Raw genomic sequence first — 16227 nt, forward strand, 5'->3', positions numbered from 1 at the left:
GGTGGTGGTGGTGGTGGTGGTGGTGGTGCTGCTGCTGCTGCTGCTGTTGTTGCTGTTGCTGGTGGTGGCAGTGGCAATTTTGAGGCAGAGTCTCACTATGTAGCTGAGGCTGGTTTTGAACTCAGTGGTTGCCTTTGTCCTGCCTCAATTTGTAATTTGGTTTCTTGAATCAAAGTTATCAAATCTTTTAAATAAACAAATCTTCAAAACATTTCTTTTTAACAACTGATGTTAGAGGCACTGCCACCCTCCCTTTTCAGGCAGAGTCTGGTAAGCATTTTCCTGTTAGCATCACTGTATGGAGAGTAAAAGCCTCTCTCATATTTGATGAATTATTGCTTAGTTCTGAATCTACCAAAAGTTTTGATGCAAAATCAAACCAACATTTTGGAGACTATTATTTAATACAAATTTTACAAATATTGTAGCAAGAGGTAAAAAAAGATAGATAATGCCACATCTTGTATGTTTAATGTAAAACAACTTCTAAATGTGTATTTCTAGGTGAAAGTTACACAGAGGCGAGCCTTCCTTGTTCTGAGTATGTGTATTTCTGCTGTCTTAGGCTGTCAGTACTTTGACTTACATGGATCTGGAGGACTGGTCACACTAGTGTTGTCGTTCATGGCAGCAAAAAAATGGGCTAAAGAGAAAGTGAGTATCACTAATGTTTTTAAAGATAAAATAGCTGAATTTTGAAATATATAATGGGCATTTAGAAAACCGCCTCCATGTAGTTGGAAGATGTTCCACCTCCTCCACGAAGCACATGGAGTGAATAATTAGTATTAAAGAAAACCACATTGACCCATAGTAAAATGCCATTAGAAGCTGTGTTCTTATGTCAGGATTTTCTCTGAGAGTTGTATGATTTGATTATATGCCTCTTATTTACTATTTTTTAAATGCTTAGTTCCATAATTTATCCATGAAAACATGTTCTAAAATTTAGAATATTTTGTCCCAATAATACTTTTGTTTTATTTTATTTATATTATTATTATTTTACATTTATTTATGGGGAGGGGTATGGAGGTCAGAGGAAGGCTTATTGAAGTAAGTTGCTTATTTCCACTGTGTGTGTCCTGGTACTCGAACTCAAATTGTCAAATTTTGTGTCAGGCACCTTTATCCACTGGGACATTTTACCTGCCCAACTTACACTTTTTTCACTGATGACAAAAAATGTACAAAAAAAAGAATATGTTTATAAAAATCAAAACATACTAAATGCAGAAGATTCCTATATTCCTTACTCTCCTTAAATAGTGCTTTTTCTCCAAAATTAATCATTTTGAAAAATACTATATTTATAGATAGGTATATATATTCTCTTTTTAAAATAAAAATGTTACTAACATGAACAGATTTCTTCATGTAGCCTTTTCATATATACAAGTATCTTGTAGGAATGGATTCATAGAAGTGGGATTTCTGAGTTTAAAAATAGTCCTTATTTTGACAATACTGCTAAATTGTCACTTGGAAAGCTTTTCAGTGTTTATACTCCACCAACACAACAGGAAACTTACTGAAAACAACTTTGAAGTCATCGATACAAGTCTTAGGAAGCAACCTCACAAACCTCCAGAATATTTTCTTCCTGCTTGTTTACAGCCTGTCTGAATTCATTTCATGGACTGGGTTCCGAAACTGTCATTAGGCAGGCTTCCCCACTCCCTTCTGATGGGCCAGCATGAGCTGTGTATGTTCTTGTCTCACATGCTGTGCTTCTAGCCCTACTTCTGAATATTACAAGGACTCCCAAACTTTTTTCCTTTTTTGGAACACAATAGCGAGATGATATTGTTTATTGTATAGATTTGTGTGTTTCCTTAACCAAATTCTGTTTGGATAAATGACATTACTCAATTGTCATAAGTTAAGTTTTAACTTTTTCCCTAAAAATAAAGTGTCATCAGTTACTTAAATTTCTGAAATGCAGTCAGATGTATGTACACATCAACCAAAAGTCTAAAACTCCTGAAGAGCGGTTATGTTTGCATGCCATAAGAACTGAAATGCATTTCTCGCTCCTATAGGTTGGAATCCAAAAAATTGTCGCAAACACCTGGAATATTTTTCAGCCACTTCTCTTTGGCTTAGTTGGAACAGAAGTATCTGTTGAGGCTCTTGAATCAAGAACTATTGGTAAGAGCACAAAGAGCACAGGAGATGGACAACACAGGTTTTATTTTGTGTATACCATATCTCCGAGTGTCCTTAAAGAGCTTCGGAATCACACTGACCACATCTACTCTTTTCCTCTACCTCTATACATTTCTTTGTTTTCAGTCAAAGACAACCCAAGTGATCCAGAGAAATAGATTACAGGAAACATTAGATATCATTAGATGCTTCTATCCGCATCCCTGGAAACATGTCCCCAAAAAGGCAATTCACAGTTAAATGAATTCCATTCAAACTGTATTACATCAAATAAACTGAATGCCACGTCATCAGCCTTTCTTCCCTTGGTGCTCCCACCGTCACATAATCTAGTACTGTAGAAGAACTTCCAAAAAGGCAGGGGAGATGGCTTGGGGGGTAGATTGCTAGTCATGTAATCCTTAGGACCTATATTTGATCTCAGGCATCCATGTAAAAGCAGTCTCAGCAGCACTGGGAGGCAGAGACACGAGGATCTCTGAAGCTTGTCAGTATAGTCAGTAAGCTCCAGGTCACTCACAGATCTTGTGCCAAAAAGAAGCCATTGAAAGCCCTGGCTGCTCTTCCAGAGAACTCAGGTTCAATTTCCAGCACCCACATGGGCATCTAACAACTGTCTCTAATTCCAAGATCTGACACTCTCACATAGATATACATACAGGCAAAATACCAATGCAAATGAAATAAAAGTAAATAAATTATTTTGTTTCATAAAAAGAAGAAGCCATTGAGGAAGACAGCAAACATGAACCCCTTACCTGTTTAAGTGTGCATGCACACCCAACACACCCCATATGCTTATACACATACAATACTCATTTTTGCTTTGTGTTTTTATGATTACTATTTTTACTTAATAGATATAATGAAGCAACAGGCACAAAATATTTTCAGAAATTTTAGAATTCATCTCTCTAGACAAAAATACCTACCAAGCGCTTTGTTTTTTACATTTGTTTATATGTGTTGTAGGTATGTGTATTGCTACCTTGGGTTTGGCATTATCTGTTCGAATTTTAGCCACTTTTACACTCATGTCTTTTGCTGACTTTCGTTTTAAGGAGAAAATATTTATTGCTTTATCGTGGATCCCCAAAGCTACAGTCCAGGTAAGAACATACTAAGCAATTAATAATCATTTTAGTTTTGGCAAGTTTTAAAAGCTCTAAATGAGGGGCTAGAGAGATGGCTCAGTGGTTAAGAGCATTGGCTGCTTTTCCAGTGGACCTGGGTTCAATTCCCAGCACCCACATAGCAGCTCACAGATGTCTGTAACTCCAGTCTCGGGGGATCTGGCACCTTCACACAGAGTATATACAGGCAAAACACCAGTGCACATCAAATAAAGAAAGAAACACAAAAATAAAAATAAAAAGGAAGGTGTTCCCCCCCCTCCCAAAAGAAGTTCTAAACGAAAACTACAAATTGTATCTAATGTACTTTCCCTTTGCCATGTTTGATTGATAATTACTTCTCAAACCCTAGAGCTGGGGAGGATGCTCCAGGGGAGGAGTGTTTGCTATCCATGCATGGAACAAGAGTCTGGATCCCTTCGGCCACACAGAACAGGCTTGGCTTCAGTCCTGTAAACCTAGCGCTGGGTGGGGGAGGGCAGGGCAGGCATGTGGGAGGCCATTGGTAATGGAATAAGTGAGGCAGAGAGAGCTGAAGAGGACAGTGGCATCTGGCGTCCCCAAGTGCACAAACAGGTATGCATTCATGTGCACATGTGCATACTCATGCAGCACACACACACACACACACAATGCAACATTTAAAAGATTTGCTTTTAAAGCAATTTACCTGAAATTTAGAAGAATACTTTGGCAAATAATTTCTAAATTTTATGAAAGTGGTTTTTTTTTCCTGTTTCCCTTAAGTATGAAAATAAGTCCAGGCATGGTGACACATACCTTTTTCCAGCACCTAGGAGGCAGAGGCAGGCAGATCTCTGTGAGTTCATGGCCAGCCTGGTCTATGTAGAGAATTTTAAGAGGCTACATTGATAGATCCTGACTCAAAAAAAAAAAGTATAAAATAAGAACATTTCATAATATGGAAATATTTTTATTTGGCTGAATGCTGTAGAGGTAAATATTATATCGTTAGAGATACCTTGGTTTTTATAACTGTGGCTTTTCTCACCCTGTCACTTACTCCAACACAAATACATACATGTATTTTAATTAGGTATCTGTTTTTATGATATGTGGCTATACAGGAAGGACACAGAGAGCATCTTTTGGGGGCATTTTGTTTGTTTCTTTTTCCATCTTTTCCCCCTACTATTTGACACAATACCCAGCAGGAAGAAAGTTGTCTTCATTAAAATTCCTATTGCTGTGATAAACACCATGGCCAACAGCAGCTGAGGGAAGAAAGGGTTCATTTCACCCTAGACTTCAACACAGTCCATCATCAAGGGAAGTCAGCACAGGACCCCAAGGAAGGAACCTGGCAGCAGAAACTGAAGCAATAGTCACGGAGAACCTTGTTTTCCATAACTTGCTCAGTTGTTTCTTAAACCATTCAAGACCATGGGCCGAAGGGTAGCACCTTCCACAGGGTAGCACCTCCCATAGTGGGCTGGGCCCTCCCACATCAGCGATGAATAAAGGAAATGCTGTACAGACTTGTCTACAGGCATCTGATTGAGACATTTCTCAATTGAGGTTCCTCTTCCCAGACAACTCTAACTTGTGTCAGATTGACAAAATACAAAACAAACAGAAATACTAGCCAGGACAGGTAAACGTGTCCTGCATAGCTACACAAATAAATGGTTGAATTAATGAAGCCCTTGTAGTTTTATCCCCTTACTTTATAATAATTTCCTCCTTTTAAAAGGTGTTGCTACTTATTGACAAATGCTAACATCGATGGCAGCATAAAAACGTTGCTTTCCCGGGATGTTCCCTCCATTTTGCTGTTACACAATAGAAGCCTGTACATTTCTATGAAACAGAATTCTGTTTTAGGGTTAGAACCACAAGCCTTTAAGGTCAGATTGTTGCTCTTGAATACTGTGTTGCTTGCCTAGGCCTTTAGGGAGTTGCTTCTTTGTCTCTTGGCTCATTGAATTCCTCCTTTATATAAGAATCTATGAGCATGTCTACTAAATGGTGGTTCTGTGAGGTTGGCTGAACTAATTCCTGTAAAGCTCTCAGCACAGTTTCTCATATACAGTGGCTCTCCATGAACAATAGTAGAGCTATTTTATCTTACCTTCAAGATAGATAATAACCTGTCGTTTTTGGAAAGGGGATGGTAGATCTATAAAAAGAATGTCTGTCACCTCTCCTTACTTGTGTTTTGATTTATTATTTATCATTTCCTAAAACAGAGTGAAAACAAAGCAGGTATGAAGAAAGCTCCTACTACCCACGCTGCTTTGCTCTGCTTCTTTGTCCCCTTTCCCTAGCATCCAAGCAAAGTTGTGTTCTGTACAAACATCAAGAACTGAAAGACATACAGAAACTTTTTCTCAAACTCACGATCTTGCACATGGTAGGCTAGTGCTCTACCGCTTACCTACACCACTAGCCAACATCTTTTATGCAAGTAGAACCACGTGTTTCACATACGAGTTGGAACAAAAATTTTAAATTTAACGTTTCTCCTCATTCTTTGCCTTTTTGAGGCTGCAATAGTGTCTGTGACCCCTGAGCATCATAGTCAGCTTCACCTATCATCTTGACACAAACCTAGAGTCATCTAGGAAGAGGGAATCTCAACTTAAGACTTGCCTTGGCCAGATTGACTTGTCTATGAGGCCATATCTATGAGGCATTTTCTTAATTGCTAATTGATGTAGGACTGCCTAGCCCACTGTGGGTGGTACCATCCTGGGCAGGTGGGCCTGGACCGTATAAGAAAGGACATGAGCCAGAGAACAAGGCAATAAGCAGCACCCTTCCATGGATTCAGCATCAGCTCCTGCCTCCAGGTTCCCGCCATGGCTTCTGTCAATGATGGACATGAACTGTAAAATGAGATGGTCCTTTTCTTCCCAAGTTGCTTCTGGTCCTGATGTTTGTTCCAGCAACAGGAAGAACATGATGGCAGGAGTTGGTACCGGAAGTGTGAGATGTGGTAGTGTTTGGAACTTTGGGTTAGACATTGAGCACTTAGAAGACAAGAATGCTGAAAGAAATTTAGACAGTGGAGGCCCAGACTGTAAAGTTTCAGAGGGAATTATGAGAGTCCTTCAAAGACTATGACAGAACTGTTCATATGCTGTATTGGAATTAAGAATTTGTGGAAGTGAAACTTTTTGTGCTTTATTGGGACAAAGGATGCTGGTCAGCTGGGACTGGACAATCAGCTTGATTAATGAGAGACTGTTATTATGAAGTAGAATTCTTGGAAGGAGCTTTTCAGAGTCAGCATGTATACAGTGGTGCAGAGCTGCATCTCAGGTTGGCAGCCAGCCATGGTAAAGTTTACGAGTCTTCCAGTGATACTGGGTTTTATTGTTGTTTGGTTGGTTGGGTTTTGATTTTTCTAGACAGGGTTTCTCTGCAGCTTTTTGGAGTCTGTCCTGGAACTAGCTCTGTAGACCAGGCTGGCCTCAAACTCACAGAGATCTGCCTGCTTCTGTCTTCTGAGTGCTGGGATTAAAGGCATGCACCACCACTGCCTGACTGTGAAACTGGTTGTTTCACCATGAAAGATGCAGGATTGGAGAGGTCATGGAGAGAAAGTGAGGTGTGGCATCATGTGACAGGTTCTGCGTCCCCAAAGAGACCAGTAGAGGCCATTAGTGGAGGTGTAGTCTTAGTTGCAGAAGAGACCCCAGGATGTTTGAGGTGCTGGGACTGGGGGACATCAGCCAAGACAGTGGCAGTTGTGGGGTGGAGAGCTCTGGAGTGCAGCTAGCCTGAGCCTACTGGGCAAGCTGTGTGTACTGTAGAGGTGAGGCCACCCAAACCCTTTAGATCCAAAAGATCAAGAGTGAGTCTGTGGTGTTGAAACAGAACGTGGATTTATACCGATGGACTTTGGTTTTGCTTTGATCTCATTGTAACTGTAGCTTGGATCTTACCTTTTGGAATAAACAAGTATATAACATTTTTAGATTTATTTTAATTTTATGTGTGTTGGGTGTTTTTGCATTTATGTATGTGCACCACATGCATGGCTGGTACCTGCAGAGACCAGAAGAGCATGTTGAATCCCCTGGAATTGAAGTTAATGAGACACTGGACCTTGGAAGTATTGAATTTTTTAAAAGGCTGTGAGACTTTAAAAATTATATTTTACTGTTGTCTCGGAGTTTCTGTCCTGCCTGGTTTCCATCCTCCCACCAGGTCCCACAGCCATTTAGCCCCCCAAAGAAATCACACAGATTAATGATAAACTGATTGACCCATTAGCTCAGGCTTCTTATTAACTCTTTTTTTTTTTTTTTTTTTTGGTTTTTCGAGACAGGGTTTCTCTGTGGTTTTTGGAGCCTGTCCTGGAACTAGCTCTGTAGACCAGGCTAGTCTCAAACTCACAGAGATCCGCCTCTTATTAACTCTTATAACTTATATTAACCCATTATTCTTATCTATGCTAGCCACATGGCTCGGTACCTTTTTCAGTGGGGCAATCACATCTTCCTTCTTCTGTGGTTGGGACAGGACTAGGGAGGAATGGGCTTTCTCCTTCCCAGAATTCTCCTGTTCTCCTTGCCCCACCTCTACTTCCTGCCTGGCTGCTGGCCAATCAGTGTTTATTTAAAATATAATTGACAGAATATAGACAATAATGTTAATATGAGATGTTGGGGACAAACAAGAAGGGAACATTGTGGATTAAAGTGATGTGTTTGTGTGTAAAAACTGACAAAGTGTGAAATGTCAACCTCAGCTGACAGCTGACAGGAACCAAGAATCCGCTGGGAAGAAGGCACTCCAGAATTGCCTTAACTGGATTGACTTGTGGCTATGTTTGTGGGGCATTTTCTTGATTGCTAACTGGTGTGGGAAGGCTTAACTGACCATGAGCAGTACCCTCTCTAGGCAGGTTGGACAGTTACGTAAGAAAGGAGGCTGACTGTGAGCCAGAAAGGACGTCAGCACGCCAAGTTCTCCATGGTCTCTACTCGAGCTCCTGCTCCAGGCTCCTGACTGAGTTCCCCCCCTGACTTATATTTCTACCATTTTGCCTTTACTTTACAGTTCCATAGTTAATGTGTATGTGCATTTAATTCCTGAAAATTTTAAGGCAATTTCTTGCCTATATTTGTATATGTAAATCGTAAGGAAAAATAAAGACAATAATTTAAAAAAAATTACACACACACACACATATTGTGGCTACAGCCACAGTAGATCATGCCTGTAATTCTAGTACTCAGCAGGTAGACATGGGCTGTACAGTGTGATCTTGTCTCAAAAACAAAAGAAAATAAGTAAATACATGATAAAAGCTAACTGGCTGGGGGTGTTGTGGTGGGGGCCTGGAGCACGGGCACCTTTCTAACTCTGTAGGAATTTAAAGAATGTACCTTCTCAGGGGAAAGAAGAGCAGCATCTATGTTTATTATATGTTAACTCTGAATAACATTTTTCTTTTGCCCTGTGTCCTCCCTAACTGCAGGCGGTCTTAGGTCCTCTGGCTCTAGAAACAGCGAGGAGAGTCGAGGCTCCCCACCTCGAAGCATACTCAAAAGATGTGATGACGGTAGCCTTCCTAGCCATCCTGATCACAGCTCCAAATGGAGCTCTCCTCATCGGCATACTGGGACCCAAAATACTTGAACGTGGTGATGTGACAGTCCCTTTAAAAGTAGATATATCAAATTTTGAACCTTAAAAAGCTTGCCTTCGCCCACCTGCTTCATCTAATGAATAATCTCACTGACAGAAAAGAACATTACTGTGCAGAATTTTGAAGATCGTTCATAGAACCCTGAAGTCAGTAAATGCACAATTTCTATACAGGGTTTTCCTCTGATTTTTACATACAAAGTAAATTTAATAAAAATAGTATTAAATGCGATGTTTTTTTAGTTTAATATTTGCATATTTCAAGAATAAAATTAGTCAGCAAATACTATAGGAAAATGCAAAGTAATCCTTAAGGCTGAATTTTATGCTGTAGTGCAAAATAAGCGTAATAAAAACTAAATGAACCTAAAGAGAGAGAAAAAAATGCTTTGCTGAGCTTGGCAAGATGAGAGACTAAATTTCAAATGAGGAGTGGAACTCCCATCACTTCAGTTAAAAAAAAATCAGTCAGAGGCCAGGCATGGTGGCACATACTTAACTTCCTAGCACCGGAGGGACAGAAGCAGACACGTGTCTATGAGTTCGAGACAAACTTGGTGTGCACATCGAGTTCCAGGCCAGTTGGGGCTGCATAGAGAGTCCTACTAACTAGTCAGAAAAAAAAAAGAGAGCTTGACAGGAATGTAACACTCAAACTGCCTACGGGGAATCTGAAGTAGATTTAAGTCTTGGTTTAGTACTATCTGGGTAAACAGGTGATAGACATAAGCAACACTGTTCTTCTATCACTTCTATGATAACCCTGCCAGCTTTCAATGAGACACTACCTGTAGTCTTTACTTGCAGAAATGAAGTGAAATCACAAATGGCAGGCATTAAAAGCAGTCTACAGAAAGGAAGGTTAGTGGTTGCAACCTCTATTCAAGCTGCTTGTCATTAGCAGCAGTATCTTTTTATTAATAGGAATCAGCCTTGCCAATCAAACATTGTTGCAAGCACAGTGCAAATCCAGTTGATTTCAGAATTCTTTAGGAAGAGTGGAGTAACCGCTTCTCAAAAGAGGCAGCTAGACAGCTCGGTGTTTGGCAAGGGTGTTTGAATACAACCCTGAGGATGGAGTTTGGTCCCCAGATCCATATAAAGGAGAAGGCTGACACCAAGTTTCTCGTGCCTTATTGCAAGGCCCCTTAAAAATTGTGCAGACTTAACAAAATCCCAGTGCAGAGATTAACATGAATGCAGTTCCTCTTCTCTTTGACACAGCAACAACGTGTTGAAGCGGCACAGAATGTAGAAAGAAAGACACAAAGTGCAAAGGTTGCAGTGAAAATGGAAAGCAATCAACAGTGTTATTCCTACTAAGACCAAGGTGTTTTGAGAAATGTATAGCCAGACTTAACAAAAATTTAAATTCAGATTGCTCTGGGCAAGGTAGTAGCTACAGTTGTCTCATATTTTTTTAATGCAATTTTATGGCACAACACAGGTGATCAAAGATTTCTTTATCGTTTATTAACAATCATAATCCACGCACAAGTACTAAAGGACAAATAGGGGACCTGAATCGAGTCACAAGCCACCGCTTACATTTGCCATCTTGGTCGCTCACACCCTCTTGTTCCTCGCTGGAAAGGGGGACCACCTCTTCCTAGGTCAGGGCCAGCCCCAGGGAAAACCCCGTCTCTTAGACCAAAGTGCTGCTCTTAATTAGCTAGTGCATGGTGACAGAATTCCCAGAACACACAGGCTTCTTGATTTTCAGCAGCTGGCGAGCTCCATGCCAGCCACGATGCTTTCCAGGCCAGAAAGAGCCTGTCCCACACCTAAATTCCAGTACTCAAAACGCTGAAGCAGAAGTGGTGAAGATCAAACCCAGCCTGCCCTAGGAGTGTCAGGACTACCCAATAAGATGCTCTCCTCAAGCCAATCAACTTTATATTTTAAATTACATTTGCTGTTATTATTATGTGGCCTTCAATTTATTACATAGACTAAGCTGACCTCAAACTAAGACATAATTCAGGCAAAACATCCATACACATAAAAATAATGTGTTAAAAATATAATTTTTACCTGTGTGTGGGGGAATAAGTGTTCAAAAAATTATGAAACCAGGAGTGGTGGTGGATTTCTATAATCCCAGCAATCAGGAGGATCACATGTAAAGGGCCAGCCTGGGCTACATAGTTCAAGGTAAGTGTTGGCAGGGAGCTCCGGGAACATAGCTCAGTTGGTAAAATGTTTGTCTAGTGGAGTCCAGGAGTCAATCCCAGTATCACATAAACCGGGAATAATCAAAGATGCTTCTAACCCTAACACTCAGGAGGTGGAGGCAGGAGGATTCAAAGTCCAAAGTCATTCTCAGCCATGTGGTGGAGAATTCAAGGCCAGCCTGAGCTAGGATTTTATCACTAAACATAATTTATTTTTAAAAGTACTTTTACTGGGACTGGAGAGATGGTTCAGCAATTACGAACCCTTCTTGTGGCAGGCCTAGGCAGACAGGTACCGCTATGATGAACAGGTACGTGGTGGAGAAATAGGAGGAAAGAGAAGCTGAGCAGTTTGCACTCTGTGGAGAGCCCTTGTCCTGCTTGGGTTTTCTCTTGTGGTCTGGGCCTCGGATTAGACCTGTTATTGGTTGGTTACTCCGTTATTAGGAGTCTTTGTGATGATTAGGGTCACCCTCGTAGAATCCGGAGTTTTTTTAAAAATGTTTTTATTTTTATTGAACACTACATTTTTCTCTGCTCCCCTCCCTGTCTCTCCCTTCCCCTTCAACCCTCTCCCAAGGTCCCCATGATCCCAATTTACTCAGGAGATCTTGTCTTTTTCTACTTCTCATGTAGATTAGATCCATGTATGTATCTCTTAGGGTCCTCATTCTTGTCTAGGTTCTCTGGGATTGTGATTTGTAGGCTGGTTTTCTTTGCTTTATGTTTAAAAACCACTTATGTGTGAGTACATGGTGATAATTGTTTTTCTGGGTCTGGGTAACCTCACTCAAAATAATGTTTTTCTAGCTCCATCCATTTGCCTGCAAATTTTAAGATGTTATTTTTTTCTGCTGTGTAGTACTCCATTGTGTAAATGTATGTTTTCCTTATCCATTCTTCGATCAAGGGGATTTAGGTTGTTTCCAGGTTCTGGCTATGACAAACAATGCTGCTATGAACATAGTTGAGCACATGTCCTTATGGCATGGTTGAGCATCGTTTGGATATATACCCCAAAGAGGTATTGCTGGGTTTTGAGGAAGGTTGTTTGCTAATTTTCTGAGAAATCGCCACACTGATATCCAAAGGGGCTGTACCAGCTAGCACTCCCACCAGCAATGCAAGAATGTTCCCTTTACCGCACATCCTCTCCAGCATAAGTTGTCATCAGTGTTTTTGATCTTTGTCATTCTTACAGGTGTAAGATGGAATCTCAGAGTTGTTTTGATTTGCATTTCTCTGATGACTAAGGATGTTAAGCATTTCCTTAAGTGTCTTTCAGTCATTTTAGATTCCTCTGTTGAGAGTTCTCTGCTTAGGTCTGTACTCCATTTTTTTTTATTGGATTATTTGTTCTTTTGATGATCAGCTTTTTTGAGTTCTTTGTATATTTTGGAGTTCAAACCTCTGTCTGATGTGGGCCTGGTGAAGATCTTTTCCCATGCTGTAGGCTGTTATTTTTGTCTTTTTGACCATGTCCTTTGCTTTACAGAAGCTTTTCAATTTTAGAAGGTCCTATTTATTGTTTCTCTCAGTGTCTGTGCTACTGGGGTTATAAATAGGCAGTGGTCTCCTGTGCCAATGCGTTCAAGTGTACTTCCCACTTTCTCTTCTGTGAGGTTAAGTGTGGCTGGCTTTATGTTGAAGTCTTTGATCCATTTGGACTTGAGTTTTGTGCATAGTGATAGATATGGATCTATTTTCATTCATTCTACGTGTTTATATCGTTATGCCAGCACCATTTGTTAAATATGCTTCTTTTTTCCATTTGATATTTTTGCTTCTTTGTCAAAAATCAGGTGTTCAAAAGTGTGTGGATTAATAGTCTTTGATTCAGTTCCATTGGTCCTCCTGTCTGTTTTTATGCCAATACCAGACTGTTTTCAGTACTGTAGCTCTGTAGTAGAGTTTGAAGTCAGGGATTGTGATGCCTCCACAAGTTCTTTTATTGTACAGGATTGTTTTGGCTATCCTGGGCTTTTTGGTTTTCCATATGACGTTGAGTACCGTTCTTGCGAAGGACAGACCTTGGCAAGAATGCTCATGGGTGAAGATGCTTGCTGCTGAGCCCTACAACCCAAACCTGATTCCAAGAACTTTGTGGAAAGTGGGAACTGATCCCCACAGATTGTTCTCTGACCGCCACACGTGCACCACGGCACAACCTCCCACTGCAAACCAAAGAGACAGATGAGTGGGGACAGTGTCTTTAAGCAATTAAAGCACACACTCAGTGTGTCACACTGGTTCATCCAGCTGCTTTTGTGTCCATAGATTTCTGAAAAATACAGACCCGGTGTGTGAACCACCAACACAGATCCTTTATTTGCGCAGCAAGAGATAATTGAGTGACAATCACTTTCATGTCAACAGAAGTACAATGTACTGTTTGAGCAACAATGACAGAATACAGAAGGACAGTCAACAGCTGAGAACAGCTTGGGAAAGGGTGGGCTGTCGTTCAGTGGGTCTCCACGTTAGTTTTGCAGAATTGGTACTGTTCTGGAAGGTGGCTACATAAAGTGAGCATACACTGCTATAGCGTACACTTAAAATGAGTAACAATGAATTTTATACACATTTTGCCACAATCTAAAAACCAAATAACAACTCTGTTGTTACCTCTGGCAGGCCTCGTATCCAGTGGAAGCTACCAGAGTGGCTTCAAACTCACAGAAATCCACCTGCCTCTCCTTCCTGGGGTACTAAAATTAGAGAGGTGAGCCGCCACAGCCACTACAACTAATATCTTTTAAAGAGTGCTTATTCAGGGTCCGCAAGATGAGCTCGGCAGGTTAAGGTGGCTGTAGTTGTGCCTGGCAACATGAGTTTGATGCCTGGGACCCACGGTAAAAGAAGAAAACTAATCCTTGCCAGTTACTGGATATCCACATAAATGCCCTGGCATGAGCATATGCCCAAAAGGGTGCCTACACATTTGAGTGCTCACACTTATACACACTGAGTATGCACATACACACAAACACTCACACACAATAAACTGATGTAAAAAACTTAAAGAAGACTTAGATGATTAGATCAGGCCTGAATAGATAATTTTCTGAAGACCCACAATATCACATCAAATATTCACAAGGAGTGATATATTCACAGGTTCTGGAAATGAAGGTGAGGAAATCTTGGGGACCGCACTTTAGACATTCTACTGAACTCGGTGTCAATTTTTTCACTGCTTTTTTAGATTCATTTGGAAGATATTGAGGAGGCAATATCCTCAGTGGACTCTTTTCATGACAAAAATGATGCGCAAAGGAAAGCAGGCACATACGTAATTACTGCATAGAAAGTTAGGCACTTACCTTTAATCCCAACACTCAGGAGAGAGGCAGAGGCAGGTGGATCGAATCACTATGAGTTCAAGGGCAGCCTGGTCTACAAATCAAGTTCCAGAACAGCCACAGCTACAGAGAGAAACTGTCTCAAAAACTAAAAAATAAAATAAAAACCTAAGGCACTTAAATTATGCATCTCTGTATCAGTACAGAACTGTTGTTGATATTATTATTTATTATTTCAATATGTTTCACCTAATATTAAAAAGTAAGGCTGAGAAGGTTGCTCAAGCGGGTAGACATTGTTTGCAAAAACAGGCCTGCTGGGCTGCCTTCAACACTATGACTTTGTCTTCTATATGAGTTCCAAGACTACTTAATGAACTTTAGATGAACTTATGAGTCTAATGTGAACATAATTGAACTTATACATAATTTTATACTCTTAAGGTATTGTGTTTTTGTGTTCTTAAGTCTCAGTTGGTTTTGGTATTTTGAAAGAGGTCTTTATAATTTTTGTGAGTCAATTGCTTTACCATTACAGCCTTGTGGTGCTTAGTAATATTTGGCATAACCATGGTTTCCAGGCACTCTCTCACATCTTAATCACTGACTTTTTAGAATGTAATCATATCAAAGTTTCTATTTCCCCATATTTGTAATGACTAGTTGATTTCAACATCTTTTTACATATTCAAGAAAGTCTTCAGAATTAAAAATGGTAGTAAGCATTCATGGCCATTCCTGACATTACCTAAGTGTTTGGGGACAGAAATGGATACTACAGAATTTTAATAAACGTTTCAACAGTTCCCATTGAGAATCTTCATTAGGAATGGCAGCTGGCTCTTCTCAGGACCCGTCTCAGCACTGACTGCTGTGACTGTATCTTCTGTTCTTCAATTAACTTACATGATTGTTAATACATTAGCTGATAGTGAAACATTTTAAAACACAAGCTCTTTACCAAAACATTATCTGTCCAATACTGTTTTACTTTCCCACTCATATTCATAAATAATATTGCTTTACTTCTGTTGGGTGTTTGCTTCCATTTCTTCTGCAGGTTTTCGTGTTAATTCTGTATGAGCTTTATGAAGTAAATAGTGGGGTGTTCCTTTAAATTTGGTGATTGGCCAGAAGTGGTGGCACCACCTGAAATACCGACACGGGAGCCTGAGGCAGAAGGGTCATAAGGTCAAAGTCAGACCTTCTCTGGAAATTGAAGGTAAGGAAAGTTGGTGTGACAGAGCTCGTGCCTGGTGAAGCCGGGCGAGTGCTTGAGTTGTAGGCCCACATCCCTGACTTGTGGATTTTAAAAACACACATTCCATTTTCTGCTTGGGAATTGGTCAAATGACGTTATTTTCCTTGCTGGGATCAGTAATGTAAAGTCAGACGTTTTCTTCTAGATTTCCCAGGACTTCGCTACCTACTTTAGAAGGAGCTAACCTGGCCTCATTTCCTGGGAGAACGTTCTTCAGAGTCCTGTGTTTGTAATCATTATTCTTAAATCTGGTCAATGAATGTAAGTGCTATGTTCCTCTAGTCTTGTGTGTTCATGCAGGAGAATGTACTGTATGTACCATGGATGGAAATTTTACTCAATCGTTCTTCCGGTTGTTTTACTAGTGTAAAAAGTTCATCTGTGCACTTATGCAATTTACCAACTTCCCCCCTTTCATAGTTTTTGGGAATTATAACACTGTAATGCTGAAGCATGGTTATCACAGCTGATCCATTTGACCAGTGTTCCAGGAAAACAAGTCACAGATAGGCTTTCGCGACTGTGTAAAGCATGTGGGGGTTTGTTTTAGTGAGCAATGAATCTGA

At 40.3% G+C, this 16227-nt stretch overlaps 1 protein-coding gene across 1 annotated transcript in view; it reads left to right on the forward strand.

Annotated features, from left to right (window-relative positions):
* Slc9b1 (solute carrier family 9 member B1) overlaps positions 1–9110 on the forward strand; it is a gene marked incomplete at its 5' end in the record, with an annotated part of 27643 nt that extends 18533 nt beyond the window's left edge. Inside the window, 4 exons of the mRNA XM_005357430.2 lie at positions 505–654; positions 2043–2151; positions 3142–3278; positions 8755–9110. Of these exons, the coding sequence (XP_005357487.1) occupies positions 505–654; positions 2043–2151; positions 3142–3278; positions 8755–8970 (612 nt within the window). The remainder of the gene's footprint in view (positions 1–504; positions 655–2042; positions 2152–3141; positions 3279–8754) is intronic.
* Positions 9111–16227: the final 7117 nt, after the last annotated feature.

The sequence above is a fragment of the Microtus ochrogaster genome, chromosome 21 (assembly GCF_000317375.1).
Source record: "Microtus ochrogaster isolate Prairie Vole_2 chromosome 21, MicOch1.0, whole genome shotgun sequence".
Lineage (NCBI taxonomy): Eukaryota > Metazoa > Chordata > Mammalia > Rodentia > Cricetidae > Microtus > Microtus ochrogaster.